The sequence below is a fragment of the Scyliorhinus canicula genome, chromosome 17 (genome assembly GCF_902713615.1).
Source record: "Scyliorhinus canicula chromosome 17, sScyCan1.1, whole genome shotgun sequence".
NCBI lineage: Eukaryota > Metazoa > Chordata > Chondrichthyes > Carcharhiniformes > Scyliorhinidae > Scyliorhinus > Scyliorhinus canicula.
The window spans coordinates 44488707-44505273 of NC_052162.1; the positions used below are offsets into that span (position 1 = coordinate 44488707).

A 16567-nucleotide genomic window follows, 5' to 3' on the forward strand; every position below is an offset into this window, starting at 1 on the left:
GACCACTACCATATGGAAAGACAAGGGCAGCAGATACATGGGAACACCACCAACTGGAAGTTTCCCTCAGGCCACTCACCAACCTGACTTGGAAATATATCACCGTTCTTTCACTGTCGCTGCATCAACATCCTTGATCTCCCTCCCTTTTTAAAAAAAATAATTTTTATTGGAATTTTTTACAGAAAATATGACAACCAACAATGAAATGCAACAAAATAACCCCATAATAACTGTAACATCCCCAAGACTGTATCAACGCATGTATCAAATCCCCCCACCCCCCCAAACCCAGTGAACAAGAGAACTTAAAAATAAATTAAAATTAAATAAACAAACATAGTCATCGTCCGTCCCCGTCCCCCTTTCCCCCCCCCCCCCCCCTTTCCCCCCCCCCTCCCCCCTGGGTTGCTGCTGGTGCTGTCCCAGTACCCTATCGTTGAGCTAGAAAGTCGAGGAAAGGTTGCCACCGCCTTAAGAACCCTTGTACCGATCCTCTCAGGGCGAATTTGACCTTCTCTAGCTTGATAAAACCCGCCTTGTCATTGATCCAGGTCTCCGCGCTTGGGGGTCTCGCATCTTTCCATTGTAGCAAGATCCTCCGCCGGGCTACTAGGGACGCAAAGACCAGCACACCGGCCTCTTTCGCCTCCTGCACTCCTGGCTCCACCCCAACCCCAAAAATCGCGAGTCCCCATCCTGGCTTGACCCTGGATCCCACCACCCTTGACACCGTCCTCGCCACCCCCTTCCAGAACTCCTCCAATGCCGGGCATGCCCAGAACATATGGGCATGGTTCGCTGGACTCCCCGAGCACCTGACACACCTGTCTTCGCCCCCAAAGAACCTACTCATCCTAGACCCGGACATGTGGGCCCGGTGCAGCACCTTGAATTGGATGAGGCTAAGCCGCGCACATGAGGAGGAAGAATTAACCCTCTCCAGGGCATCAGCCCATGTCCCATCTTCGATCCGTTCCCCCAGTTCCCCCTCCCACTTAGCTTTCAGCTCCTCTACTGACGCCTCCTCCACCTCCTGCATTACCTTGTAGATACCAGATACCTTCCCCTCCCCAACCCAGACCCCCAAAAGCACCCTGTCACTCACCCCCCTCGCGGGAAGCGAAGGGAATCCCTCCACCTGCCGCCTAGCAAATGCCTTTACCTGCAGATACCTGAACATGTTTCCCGGGGGGAGCCCAAATTTCTCCTCCAACTCCCCCAGGCTCGCAAACCTCCCATCAATAAACAGGTCCCTCAGCTGTCTGATGCCCGCTCTATGCCAACCCTGGAATCCCCCATCAATGTTCCCCGGGACGAACCGATGGTTTCCCCTTAACGGAGCCTCCATCGAGCCCCCCACTTCTCCCCTATGTCGCCTCCACTGCCCCCAGATCTTGAGGGTAGCCGCCACCACCGGACTCGTGGTATACCTCATAGGAGGGAGCGGCCATGGCGCCGTTACCAGGGCCCCCAGGCTTGTATCTCCACAGGACGCCCTCTCCATCCATTTCCATGCTGCCCCCTCCCCCTCCATCACCCACTTGCGCACCATCGACACATTGGCCGCCCAATAATACCCCGAGAGATTGGGTAGCGCCAGCCCCCCCCATCTCTACCCCGCTCCAAGAAGACCCTCTTCACCCTCGGGGTCCCATGCGCCCAAACAAAGCTCATGATGCTGCTAGTCACCCTTCTAAAAACGGCCCTAGGGATAAAGATGGGCAAACACTGAAAGAGGAACAAGAACCTCGGGAGAACCGTCATTTTGACGGACTGCACTCTACCCGCCAACGATAGAGGCACCATGCCCCACCTTTTAAATTCCTCCTCCATCTGCTCCACAAGCCTGGTAAAATTAAGCTTATGGAGAGTCCCCCAACTCCTGGCCACCTGCACCCCCAGGTATCTGAAACTCTTCACTGCCCTCTTAAACGGGAGCCTCCCAATTCCCTCCTCCTGATCACCCGGGTGTACTACAAATACCTCACTCTTGCCTAAATTTAACTTGTAGCCCGAGAAGCCCCCAAACTCCGCTAACAGCTCCATCACCCCCGGCATTCCCCCTTCTGGGTCCGCCACATACAACAGCAGGTCGTCCGCATACAGCGATACCCGATGTTCCTCCCCACCCCGCACCAGACCCATCCATCTCCCTGACTCCTTCAACGCCATAGCCAAAGGTTCAATCGCCAATGCAAAGAGCAAGGGGGACAGGGGGCACCCCTGCCTGGTCCCCCGGTAGAGCCTAAAGTACCCCGATCTCCTCCCATTGGTAACTACACTCGCCATCGGAGCCGCGTAGAGCAGCCTCACCCATTTGATGAACCCCTCCCCGAATCCGAACTGCTCCAGCACCTACCACAGGTACCCCCACTCAACTCTATCAAACGCTTTCTCTGCATCCAGCGCCACCACTATCTCCGGCTCCCCCTCCACCGCCGGCATCATAATAACATTTAGCAATCTCCGCACATTCATGTTGAGCTGCCGTCCCTTGACAAATCCTGTCTGATCCTCGTGTATCACCCCTGGCACACAGTCCTCTATCCTGGTGTCCAGGATCTTCGCCAGCAACTTAGCGTCAACATTGAGGAGCGAGATAGTCCTGTATGATCCACACTGCAAGGGGTCCTTATCCCGCTTCAGGATCAGAGAGATCAGCGCCCGCGACATCGTCGGCGGCAAGGCCCCCCTCCCATGCCTCATTGAAGGCTCGTACCAACAGGGGGCCCACCAGATCCGCATACGTTTTATAAAATTCCACCGGGAACCCATCCGGCCCCGGCGCCTTACCTGACTGCATTTGTCCAATCCCCCTGACTAGCTCCTCCAAGTCTATCAGCGCCCCCATCCCCTCTACCAGATCCTCTTGAACCTTTGGGAAACATAGACTGTTCATGAAGCTCTTCATCCCCCCCCCCCCCCCCCCCCCATCGGAGGTTCCGACCGGTACAGTTCCTCGTAGAAGTCCCTAAAGACCCCATTTACTTCTGCCCCCTTCTGCACTACATTCCCACCCTTATCCGTCACTCCACCAATTTCCCTAGCCGCATCCCGCCTATGGAGCTGATGCGCCAACATCCTGCTCGCCTTCTCCCCATACTCATATACCGCGCCCTGCGCCCTCCGCCTTTCTGGTGGTCAACACATCGAACTTGGCCTGCAAACTACGCCGTTCCCCCAGCAACCCCTCCTCCGGTGCCTCCGCGTATCTCCTATCCACATCCAGGAGTTGATCTCCCTCCCTAACAGCACTGTGGGTGTACCTACACTTCAGGGACTGCAGCGATTCAGGAAGGCAGTTCACCATTCTCGAGGGCAATTAGGAATGGGCAATAAATGCTGGCCAAGTCAGCAACATGCATATTCCATAAATGAATACCAAAAATACTCTTGCATATCCAATGATTTTTGCCTGTCAGTATATGTTGGGCTGAATAATATGGGGGTCAGACAGCACATCCCCCACCCTGCTGGAAACCACGTCGGTGTGGGGCAGGCACATTCCACTCCGATCCATCCCGTTGCCATAAAGTGCTGCGGGGCGGACTGATAAGGTCCAAGTGTGACTTCCGTCCCTCATTGGGGCAAAGCCCCGCCCTCTGAAGCTGTGCTCCATTAGTCCCGACAGTGCCACGAAGGCATCAGCGGCCACTGGGACTACAGGGAAAAAAAGATACTCCAAGGCTTTACATCCTCGGAGCAGTTAAATCTGAGGTCTTGTGCTGGGAAGATTTGGCTAGGTTATGGAGGAGGACCTTGAAAGGAAGGAGCGGGTTGGAAAGATGGTGGAGTTTAGGGATGGTTCAACCGAAGGGGGCCGGCCGGGGATTGGCAGGGGCAAGCCTCCGAAGAGTGACCCCCACTCCCCTACCCTTAATTCTCATCCTTAGAGCATCGATGGTGAAAAATGGGGCTTCCCACTCATTGTGTGGCGTGGGTGGCTTATTCCCAAGGTCAATTGGCTTGATATGATAACAAGCATAATTAAACATTAATTTATCATTTGAATATGGTGGCAGGGCTGTTCATTTTGGCACCTGCTCATCCCCTGTATTATGGAAGTGGGCAGGAAGGTGGTGGGATGGGCGTCTGTCCCATTTATATTCCCCACTCCCCCGCAGGAAACACGCCCGTCAGGAGCATGTAATATTCAGCTCATTTTATGGTGCTGCGGGAACATTCCGACTAACTACCAAACTTACTTTGTGTGGTCCCTTTACCGTCTTTAGTCTGTGCTGAATTGTTTGGGTTGAAAGTCCAGTGTCCAATTCACTGCAGCAATGTAATTGTTTTTCTTTTGATCTAGGACATGGCGCACTGATTTGCTGAAGGAAATGTGCATTCTGGTGGCAGTTTCTGTTGAACATGAGTCCGTGCACTTGGATGAAGGTGTGAGAGCAGTAGTCCTGAATTCGCAATACTTGGTTGAAGCTTGTGGCCCAGGCCGGTCCCGGCTCACCTACATCTCCAGGACTGACCTGAGGTATGCGTTTCATCTCTCCCCACCCTACTCTATGATGTGGTTCTGCATGAATCACAAGAATGTGAACATAAAGGGAGAGAGCTGGCCCGATGACTGGAATAATTCTCAGCCCTGGGGTCAGATGCAAGTACAGCAGTTGGTTAAGTTGTTCATCTAGGTTACCAGACAAGGGAAAGATGTTCCCTCCAAAACAGCTGTTGTAATAGATTGAAAACCTCAAAGACTAGTCTTGAATTAAATAATGAAATGTGTGTTTTTAAAAAAACACTTTCTCCCTTTGGATTTTATGCTCATTAGGATGTTGGATATTAGTGCTGGAAAATGGAGCATTGGAATTGCATCAGATGTTTTCCAATCAAATGTAGCTCTGGTCATGTGCCAGATGAACGGTTTCTCCTCTGACAATGTGTCTCAATCTCAGAAAGCAGCCTCTTCTGCTCCAATGTAACATTGTTTTCCTCAGTTGAGACAGCTGTGGCTCATTTCACGTTAGACCTTCACTGACGGCAAAATAGCTTTGGGAGCTCGAGCCCAGAGTACAATGACAACCCATCGTGTCACATTGTGCCCAACAATAACATGCATTAAATGCAGAGGAATTGTATAAATCCATAGATTTAATAAAAGGTGCTGAATAGTTGGTTTCTTAACTGTGCCAAGGACTGGCAGCACTACTACTGAAAAAGTCCTTAAAACGTCCTTGTTGGGGGGGGGGCAAGCATGGTAGCACAGTGGCTAGCACTGTGGCTTCACAGCGCCAGGGTCCCAGGTTCGATTCCCCGCTGGGTCACTGTGTGTGGACTCTGCACGTTCTTCCTGTGTCTGCGTGGGTTTCCTCCGGCTGCTCCGTTTCCTCCCACAGTCCAAAGAAGTGCAGATTAGGTGGATTGGCCATGCTAAATTGCCCTTAGTGTCCATAAAAGTTAGGAGGGGTTATTAGGTTACGGGGATAGAGTGGAGGTGAGGGCTTAAATGGGTCGGTGCAGACTCGATGGGCCGAATGGCCTCCTTCTGCACTGTATGTTCTATGTCTGTCCAGTGTGCATTTGGTTCTTGGATTATGTAACGTGTTCTTTGATTGTCACTCAGATCCCTCCTCTTAATAATATTTTGTGGGGTTGAATTTCTGTTGGAGTTCTCCTGATTGTTCAACATTGTTGCAGCAGAATATCCGTGGAAGCCCTAGGGTGATTGTGTAAATGCTATTTATTCCACTTCGCCGAGGTTTCTTCAGATCCTGCAGTTACAGCGAACAATTGGGAGAAGCCCGGCAGAAATGGAGCCACTTTATTTCTAAGTAAGAGTAATATTATCCCATTTCAAACTGTTTTCTGCATGACAATGTGCCTTCCTCTGTAGATACTCAGCACGGATGACTTAACAGTCTCTTCTGCTGGGAGGAGAGTTCAATCAATGACAACTCACCCTACTCCTCCAAGGTATTCCCTTCCTCCATGTGCAAGTTCCTGGCCTCCATTTGTTGCCTATATCCCTATCTTCTATGTACATGACAGATGGAGCTCCAAGAATATATCGTGTGTATCTTTTTCTACATGGCAGTGAAGGCAGTATTTTGTTTAAAGCAGCTCTATTCCCAAAATCTGATCGTCATTCAAAGCATTTCCTGACCGCAGTGGGTTCCTTCTAGGTGAGATGTTCCTGAATAGCTCCCAGATTATTTAAAGTACAATGCGCCCTGCAAAGAGGGAGGTTAATGGGGACCTTATATCACAGACACATTAATGGGGTAGAATGTTACTTCCAGGTAAGTCAGGTAAAGAGAACTTAAAGACAAATGGAAATTAGTGCACAGTAATTTTAAAATGGATATTGGGAATCCTTCGCACAAAAGTTTTAGAATTATCTGCTGGTTGGAGTAGTAGTGGCAGAAACATTAGAGATGATTGAAATTAAGGTGCACCGTACAATGGGAAAGTTAGGGTAATGATTTGCTTGTTCTCCCTGTTGACTCTTCTTGTGTTTTTATTTCTCCCTTTTTTTCCTTCAGGGGTCGGACTCCAGAATGGTACAAAAAAGTCTCCGGATACCTATGTGCCATAGAGGTTGCGAGGATACGGGACTCCTTTCTGCCACCAAACCCACGGGGATTAGAGACCAAAAACCTGAACTGAACTGATACTGCAAGCAGGAGAAACATGTCTTTCACAAGTATGCCCTGTTAACAACCAACCATTAAATTACAACCATAGCACAATTTGTGGATAGCACAATTGCTTCACAGCTCCAGGGTCCCAAGTTCGATTTCGACTTGGGTCGCTGTCTGTGTGGAGTCTGCACATCCTCCCCGTGACTGCGTGGGTTTCCTCCGGGTACTCCGGTTTCCTCCCACAGTCCAAATATGTGCAAGTTGGGTGGATTGGCCATGAAAAATTGTTCAAAATTCTATGATTAACCTAGGACAAAAGTTCGGCGCAACATCGTGGGCCGAAGGGCCTGTTCTGTGCTGTATTTCTCTATCTATCATAGCAAAATCAGTCTTCTAACTACGCCAGCCAGGCAAGATATAATTACAAGATAGGTTCAGGTGAAGGAGGCTCTTCAGCCCATTTGATATTATTCTTGCAGTATACCACCCCTTCTATCTTCTTCTTATTAAAAGAACATTTGGAAATACATGTCTAGTACCCAGGCTGCAACCATCCTCTATAAAAAGAAATACTTCCTGACATCTGTCTCATTAACAACATTTAAATGATTGTTATATAATCATTATATTGATAGATTTTACCAATTGAAGTACCAGTGGTTGGTGAGCTACCTTGAAAAAGAGATTGTCCCTCTGTCCAGTGGTTTTAATTTTATTATAATAAAAGCAAAAGACTGTGGATGCTGGCCATCTGAAAAAAAACCAGAAAATGCTGGAAGGACTCTGCCAGACTTGGAGTTTTTCCAGCATTTTCTGTTTTAATTTTATTGCTTGTTTGTGTCTTTAGTTCCTCAACTGTTGTGAGATTATTGCCCCCATGCAACTGGGGCAAAGAAATAGACTATTTTACTTTGTGTCCAAAGTTGTTCAAGGTTGTGAATCTGTTTATAATGAAAGTCCCATCAGCTAGTAGAAAAGATACTGCAAGGAAATACTTTGGAATTTGGGGTGGAGGCCCTTAAACAATGGAATAAGGTTATGTGAGAGGAATGTTAACTTCCAGGGAAGTGTTTACTGTGTGTGGGGAAGTGCTGGGGGCTGTTGATGGGAGTGTGGGAATTGATAGCTGACCTCAAGTGGAATGGTGTGTTTGGGAAGTTGAGTGTAGGCTGATACTGACTGACAATCTAATATGTGCTTTCTGTGGCAAGAATAAATGTTTATACCATATGGGATTGTTCTGTTTAACTGCAGACTCATGTAAGATCCTCATTTCTGGAGAGTACTGCATTAACTTATTATGTTGCACATTCAAGATATATAGGGTATCAGTATAGGACAGCACGGTAACACAGTGGTTAGCACAGTTGCTTCACAGCTCCAGGATCCCAAGATCGATTGCTGGCTTGGGTCACTGTCTGTGCGTTCTCCCTGTGTCTGCGTGGGTTTCCTCCAGGTGCTCCGGTTTCCACCCAAAGGCCAAAGATGTACAGGTTAGGTGGATTGGCCTTGATAAATTGCCCTTAGTGTCCAGAATATAGGTTAGGTGGTGTTACTGGGCTACAGGGATAGGGTGGAGCAGTGGGCTTAAGTGGGGTGCTCTTTGCAAGGGCCAGTGCAGACTCGATGGACCGAATGGCCTCCTCTGCACTGTAAATTTTATGATTCTAATATACAATCCCCTGTGTACGTGTACATATCCAGCAGGTAGATAGATCTAAAGGTATATATTCTGTTTCATTTTTCCTGTTCCCTTTGCTCATTGCTTGTACAATACCTCAATGTAGAGGGAGGCAGATGAAGCTCTGTAAACCCAACCTTAGTGATTCTGCAGTAAAATGTAATGAGATGTCCAATTGTGTTCTTCCCCCTTACCCCCTTTGGATCAATGTCTGATGTCTCCTGAGTCCTTCCCTCAAATCCGCTACACCATTATGAGGAAATCTTGTGTTGTTGTAGAGTTGATAGTATGTACATATGTTTCAGCACTGCAGATGTACATACATTGATGGCTTGTACATACGCTTCAGCATTGCAGATGTACACACATTGATGATGAACATACATTGATGGTATGTACATATGTTTCAGCACTGCAGATGGACACACATCGATGATGAGTGTACATTGATGGTATGTACATACGCTTCAGCACTGCAGATGTACACACATTGGTGATGAGTGTACATTGATGGTATGTACATATGTTTCTGCACTGCAGATGTACACACATCGATGATGAGAGAACATTTCATGTACACATGCAGGTGCTTGGACACTGGTTTGTGGGTTTTTAGGGATTTAATTTTAGGGATGAAAACTCAAAGGCTAAATATACGAGAAATATTCCATGCATGTAAAACAAAACTGACTTATCACTGACTGCGAAATGTTTGCCCTAGTTAGAAATGGCTAGATTCACAGAATGTGATCTGCAAAAAAACATGAGAAATTGTTGAGAGAAAAGGCCAGTGGATCAATCAGGCTTCCTTTATCTCAGATGTGTGAGCACACACCGTCCATCATATGATCTCCTAATACAGTCTTTATCTTCCTCCTCTGGAAATAAAACCAAACTGTGTTGCTGCCATCTCAATAATAAGCTCATTCCTCCTTTTCACCAGATGTTAACCAAGCTCACTCTTTCAAAGGCCCCAAATCAATTACCTTCTTCCACATGCTAGTAATCCTGTGGGTAAAAATACTTTGTCTAACCCTATTTGAACCTTGTGAATTTTGGATATATCTTTTGAACCTATGCATACTGACCAAGTTAGATAACTTATTGAAGCCTTTAATTATTTGGAAATGGTTTCATGACTCCCCTCGGCCTTCTTTCCCTAATGAAAATAAATTTAGTTACTTAAATCTTTCTGTAGAACTCAGCCTCGTGAGGCTGACAAACATCCTGGTCACTCTCCCGCATATCGTTTCCAATGTTGCTGTATATCTTTTGTGGTCAGGTGACCAAAACTGCGCAGCATTCTCTAGAACTAGCCTCTCAGTTGCTCTGTGCAATGTCATTGCAACTTGTTCTGACTTATCTATTGCCCTCCAGATAAGCTCCAGGCTGTTGCACACTGACCACATTCTTTCAGAGTGTGATCGTTGATCATTCTCAAATTTCTTTGCCTTTTGAGCATCTGAGTTGGACCCCAGACTGGAGATCATCTTCCCACCTAATTCCAAGTGAGCCTGTTTCGTTTCAAGTGAATGCTTTCATGTTATCGTTCCCTCTCTGCAACTCCAGTGGTATCACCCCATTTAGGGTATGCATCTGTTCCCTCCAGTGGAGTTGATCATAGCCCTGGCTTCACAGATTTTGGGAGTTTTTCCTGTTATTGCACTTCATGGCCACCAGGCACTTCTGAAGTTGTGAGATCTCTCCTCAACATAGCCAGTGCCTTCAATCTTGCTGATTTTGTAATGTTATTATTTTTATTAGTTTTGTTTTCTTTACTCACAAGGGTTGGTCCTGTAGGAGAGACAGTCCTTATATCCAGCGGGATAAGGCGTGCCCAGTGCATTAACAATACTGGCCTAGTGACCCTTCCAGTGTATCTTGAGGAATTCTTGGACATCAGTGTGCAGGATCTTTGCTCTCCCTCTGTTGATCGAGCTGCGGCAGGCGAGGAAAGAAAATAGGAAGGGGACACCATTGCCCATTTTTAAGCCATCTAATTTCCTGGACATTCAATAGTACATGGGCAGATGTATGTGAAAATGGGATTCAAATGACAAAAATACATGACCCAATATCCATAGCAGCCGTGGGTGCCAAGGTTACACTATTTAATGCCTGGCATTCAGCATAGCTATGGTAGTGGATGAAGGGATTGAAAGATGAAGTGTCAGGAAGCCTATACAATCGACTGTAGAGTGATCAGTTACACTCTGGCAAGCTTTTTTGGGAGGGGTTAACTGAAGTCTGTTGCATCAAATTTCTGCCCCCATTACTGAGATTGGGGAATCCCCTTGTGGAGATATTGACCCAAGGCCAATGTGGAGCTGTATGGCCGGGGGAGGGGGCACTCGCCACATAGAACATGTACCTAGGGTTGCCAAACTCGTGGACTCACCAGGAATTGAAGATTAATCTTTGGAATATTGTTGCAAGCAACCCAAGAGGAACAAAACAAAATTTGTGTGTTTTTAAATTTTCTTTAAACTCTTCCATGTATTAATTATAAAAACCTTGGAGCTGGGAATAGTGGGGAGGCTGTTTCACTGACAGCCACAATGAATTCAGTTGTGTAACTAAGTTCCCTTTCCAATGGCCGTGGGTGGTCAGTGTGACTAGAGGATAAGGTAGGGGAGTGAAACTCGGGAGAATGCTCTTTCAGAGAGCCAGCGCAGACCTGATGAGCTGGAAGGCCACCTCCTGTCTGTAAAGATTCTGTGATTTATTTTTCAACGCTGCAGTTTAAAACACAAGAAAACTGAACTGCAAGTAAGTCAACACAATTAATTACAAATCACCCAGTGGTGCATGTTAAGAGTTTTATTCACCATCTTCTGTTGCATTCGTTTGATGCATTTTCAGACATGTAATGGACTGCATTGCACTGGGTTTGCTTGGCGTTTTGATTTCAGACTAATATTGCTGCTGGAAGGTGTACTAATAGATGTAAAATGGTATAATTTGTGATAGCATGATATATGTGTATACATTGTGTGGTGGGTGGTTCAGTGTTGTTTGCAGTTACCGGTAGCTTTGGTCTACCAGAAATCACTTGCCCTTGGCAACACCTATGAGTCTCATTGGAAACAAATGAAATATCCAGCCTGAGACAGGGTGGACTGATAGCTGGCTGGAATGCCAACATTTAGCACCAACTACCAATTGCTACATTATTCATTAAATAAAAAAATAGTTCCAACATATTCATGCAGGTTCTCCAATAACAATAAATGTTCTGGACCTCCAAGCCCTTTTTGCTTTGGTGTCTATGACTCTGAGATCCATATCTCTGTATTATGTAGCTCACTTGCAGCCTGGAGGAAACATTGCAGAATCATTGCAGCCTTGTGAACATGAACAGGTCTTGCTGCACTGTACCTGAAGCTGCAAAAGTCAGATCTCCTATTAGTAAATCCCATTTAATCAATTGTCACAATACTACCAGAGATTTTCTCTTCTAATGTTTGAATAGACCCTTGAATCTGAATATTACTGAATTGTGTCAATTGTTAAATAGAGAAGAAAAAACAAATCCCCAACACCCGCCAGCCGGGAAAATTGAATGAAACTCTTATTTTTTGCATTGCCACTGTTTCACGTTTAATCTTTGCATTTCTTCCACATTCCATTGATTGTGAAATTTTTATTTAGCTGATCACAAGAATAAAGTTGGTGCCAGATTTGAGATTGGATCACAGCCTTTAAAGATAAATATGCCGCAGAACATTTGAAATGTCTGGTCATTGTGTAAAGAGCATAAACTTAAAATTCTGTAGCAGAGGGCAGCACGGTGGCGCAGTGGTAGCACTGCAGTCTCACGGCGCCGAGGTCCCAGGTACGATCCTGGCTCTGGGTCACTGTCCGTGTGGAGTTTGCACATTCTCCCCGTGTTTGCGTGGGTTTTGCCCCCACAACCCAAAGATGTGCAAGGTAGATGGATTGAACACGCTAAATTGCCCCATATTTGGAAGAAATGAATTGGGTACTCTAAATTTAAAAAAACATTCTGTAACAGGAAATACAACAGCACAGATTGTGGACAGATAATGAATTCCTGTTAATTCCCTCATCTTTGATTCTATCAGTATGCCCTTCCTATTGCTATAGTAACAGCTTTGGCCGGTCTGAAATTGTTAAACAGACTTCCTGTTTGGCTACGAACCTGCAAAGAATCATGTGCTCGTTCAGTGAGGTGCATGTTAAAGTATTATAATTGCACTCTATCTCTAGTTTGATCATCATTGGGAGGATCTACTTTAAATTCAGTCCATTCTAATTGTCTTGATTTCATCCATTGAATCACAACCAAAATCCCATTCCTTTCTTCTGGTTGCTAGGGGTTGAGGACATGCTTCTCACTGCAGGAGCGTGAGCTGAAAGTGTGAAAAAATAATAATTTCTCTTTTAAAGATTGACTTTCGATTTTGATGTGGTTTAGGTCTGTTGCAAATGCGTCTGTTAATTTTAAATTGGATATCACCGATCTCTACGGATAGAAATGAAAAGTGGCCCAGCTTTGTTGTGACAGAGGCCTTGGCTGGTGATACTTTTAAAGCAATTCCTAAGTTCTCTCATTCTTGTGTTGTGTCTATGAAGCAGAAGGTGACCAAACACACCTCAAGATAAATGGGGTTGAAAGTTTGAGTACAATGGAGATAAATTCATCTGGATTGAAAGGCAGATGTAGTTCACCTCAACTGCTTAAAGATGGTTGGAAGAGAAAGAATGTGGGAAGGGAGAGTAATAACAGAACAATATGGGGGTAAAAGATCTACAACACATATGCATTAAAGAGTAACCAGCTACATGAGCTATTTTTCTCTTTGTGAATAGAAATGATGCATTGAGAATTCACTAGTGAGCCTCTTGGTTGGGTCTGGACTGCATCTCAAAATATGTACTTTCATCCTTTAATCCAATGTGAACTAGGCTAATAATGATATGGAGATGCCGCCGTTGGACTGGGGTGGGCACAGTAAGAAGTCTTACACCACCAGGGGCAGGATTCTCTGAAAATGGGGCCATGTCCCCACGCTGCGGGAAAACCGGCGCCAACCACTCCGACGTCAACAGCCCTCGAAAGTGAGGAATTCTCCAAATTTTCAGGGGCTAGGTTGACGCCGGAGTGGTTGACTGAAGGGCTGGCGTGCGTTCACGCATGTGCGGAATGGTGGCGTGATCTCGTGCATGCGCGGACCAGCTGCCGTATTTCCACGCATGTGCAGACCGACCCGCCGTATTTCCGCGCATGCGCGGGGGTTTCCTTCTCCGTGCTGGCCCCCGGGCAATATGACAGAGCCCTACAGGGGCCCGGCACGGAGGAAAGAAGGCCCCCCATAGAACCAGCCTGCCCGCAGATCGGTAGGCCCCAATCGTGGGTCAGGCCACTATGAGGCCCCCCCCCCCCCCGGGGTCGGATCCCCCCACACCACCCCCCAGGATCGCCCCGCACACTTACCTGCCAGGTCCCGCCGTGCGTGAGGTGAGTAATTCACGCCGGCGGGACTGGCCAAAACAGGATAGCCACTCGGCCCATCGGGGCCCAGAGAATCGCCGGGGGGACCGATGTCAATGGCCCCGACCGGCGTGGCGGGATTCCTGCCGGCCCCCGAGAAACTGCACTGGAGAATAGGGAAGCTGGCGCCCCCCCCCCCCCCCCCCCACACCACCAGGGATTCTCCAACCCGGCGTATGGTTGGAGAATCCCTGCTCAGGTTTCTTTGGAATCACTGGCTTTTGGAGCGTGGCTCCTTCATCAGGTGAGTAAAGACACAAACACAGCATATATAGACAAAGCCAATGATGCAAGATTATACTTTGAATGCGGTTCTTTGCAAAAGTATCATCTTGCTGTGTTGTGTAACCTACCTCTTTACTCACCTGATGAAGGAGCCACACTCTGAAAGCTACTGATTCCAAAGAAACCTGTTGGATTTTAACCTGGTATTGTAAGTAGTCTAATAATGGTTCGAAAATTGCTAGAATCATTGAAGTACCAAGCCAAGAACAGCAAGGGTATATGCTATTGGATAAATTATTAAGTATTCTGGAGTTCTGACTGATTTATATTTGGGAACCAGAAAATATTTACACAGAACTTTTCTTCAGGAGATCGAGTGGCTGGGATGAATAGTTCACGACAAAATATTTGATAAGCTTTGTAGAAGCATTAGTCTTAATGGAAGAATGAACTTTTCCCAGTTTCTAATTCCTTGTATTACAACCTCCCTTCTGTGACATCTGAAGTTACCAGTGGTTTTGTGTGACGTGAAGAAGAAACACAAAGGGCATTCTGTACAGGAATATTTAGAAGAATCTGCTATGAAACTTGCATCTTAGGGCTAACTACACAAAATTGTGCTCTTGGCAGAGAACCTCACCAACCAGGGGAACATGTATAGAAATTAGGCAGGTGCATTTTGCATGATTTTCCAACCATTACAGTTAATGGATGGCAAGATGTGGAGAGCCCACAATTTGTTAGTTCATCATTAATATTACAATATTGTATTCTCATGAAGTGGAAAAGAAATAGATGTGAAGAATGCATTTGTACAGTTCTTGTATGTTATATTAATAGATGTTAACTGTGCCCACTGGCGTTTTGTACTGAGGAGGAATGTGTGTGATTGAATATTCATGGAGTGAAAGACCTGTAGGGACCTATAATGGCACAGATTCTTTTTAACAACAAGAGTAATTTTTATCTCAGGTATTTTAACTTGTATGAGTTTTGTTGCCAATTGTACATATTGTATTCCTACGCATATTGTGTCCAATTTCTATAAGAATTTAAAAAATATTACGTCTTGTATTAAAAATTATATTTTTCCTTGACAATCTGCTCAAAAGTGTACAGATCATTTTAATAAATATTACTTCAAAATGTCTCGGTAATCTTTTCCACCTTATTTCAATAACTTAGTCGGCAAATTTATCAGCCTGCACTGTACTGAGTTTGGTCATTTCTGTTGGGTAGTGCAAAGCGCACTATAATTAAACTTCACAACCCTCTCAGGGACAGAAATCAGCCAAGAATGCCCCACCAACATTTTGCTTGCTACATAGTTTCATCTGTTAAAATCAATACACATTACAATCTACTGCTCTATGTCATTCCTTCCAGGATCCCGAAACTGGGCAACTTCCTACCCTCGTTCAGTGATGGTCATTTTTACTTGATGCGATGGCAAGTGGGAACAGAATTGCATTTTTATCCATTTTACACTTTTGCACAGAATCAGAATTATCGACAACCTTTCCTTCCCAGGACAACACGCAGGCTTTAGAACTCTGTGATTGATGACTTAATAATTCTATTACTTCTTCGAGTCCTGCACACTGTGTGTTTGCTTTATGATTTTTTCATCATGAAAATAAAATCCAGTCTGCATAGATCCATCAATTAACATCGAAGTTGAAAAAAAAAATAATACGCATAGGAGTTCCCATGGAAAATTGTGGTGACCTGTTTGTTCCAGACCTCTGCTCTTCCAGGGGTTTCAAGTTCATTTTTATCAGAACAGGGAACTCCTCCCTGTCCCATACGATTGCACACCAGCAGAGCCAGAAATGGGCACTCTCGTCCATGAATTCCCACTGCTTGGGCTCAGTAAGGAATCCAGAGTGTCATATCATAGATTATCATAGAATTTACAGTGCAGAAGGAGGCCATTCGGCCCATCGAGTCTGCACCAGCCTCTGGAAAGCCTCCACCCTATCCCCCTCACCCAGTAGCCCTGCCTACGTGTTTGGACACCAAGGGGCAATTTAACATAGCCAATCCACCTAATCTGCACATCTTTGGACTGTGGGAGGAAACCGGAGCACCCGGAGGAAACCCAAACAGACACTGGGAGAACGTGCAAACTCCACACAGACAGTCACCCAAGGCTGGAATTGAACTGGAGTCTCGAGCTGTGAGGCAGCAACCACTATGCCACCCACTGTCGGCAGACAATGGTGCAGCCAATGGTCACCTTCACATTGGCAGGCATGGACTCCATTGATGGTGACTCACTGAGATAAGAATTTGAAACTTTGAAAGAATTGCCCCCTTACCTAAGGGCCAAGAGGACCATCAGAGCAGTTGGGGGAGATTCCCGGTAAACTGCATATGCCTTACAAAATGGGAAGTTCCAGCAGCTGTGTTGGGTTGTGTCAGGGATTATCTGAAGTGGAACTTGCAGCTGTCTGTCCTATTGTAATAAGGTGGCCATCCGCTCTACTGACAAATGCCAGTGAGGTTAACACTGGCAGTGCGAGGGGTGGGGGGGGGGGGGGGGGGGGG

General features: G+C 46.2%; 1 protein-coding gene across 3 annotated transcripts in view; it reads left to right on the forward strand.

The window, feature by feature from the left end:
- The window catches only part of stard8 (StAR-related lipid transfer (START) domain containing 8), a 165787-nt gene extending 158942 nt beyond the window's left edge, over window positions 1-6845 (forward strand). For 2 of the 3 annotated variants that reach the window (XM_038775645.1, XM_038775647.1), the window contains 2 exons: window positions 4313-4489; window positions 6498-6845. In XM_038775645.1, the coding sequence (XP_038631573.1) occupies window positions 4313-4489; window positions 6498-6621 (301 nt within the window). In that variant the 3' untranslated portion in view covers window positions 6622-6845. The remainder of the gene's footprint in view (window positions 1-4312; window positions 4490-6497) is intronic. The other variant, XM_038775646.1, reaches the window with a different exon arrangement.
- Window positions 6846-16567: the final 9722 nt, after the last annotated feature.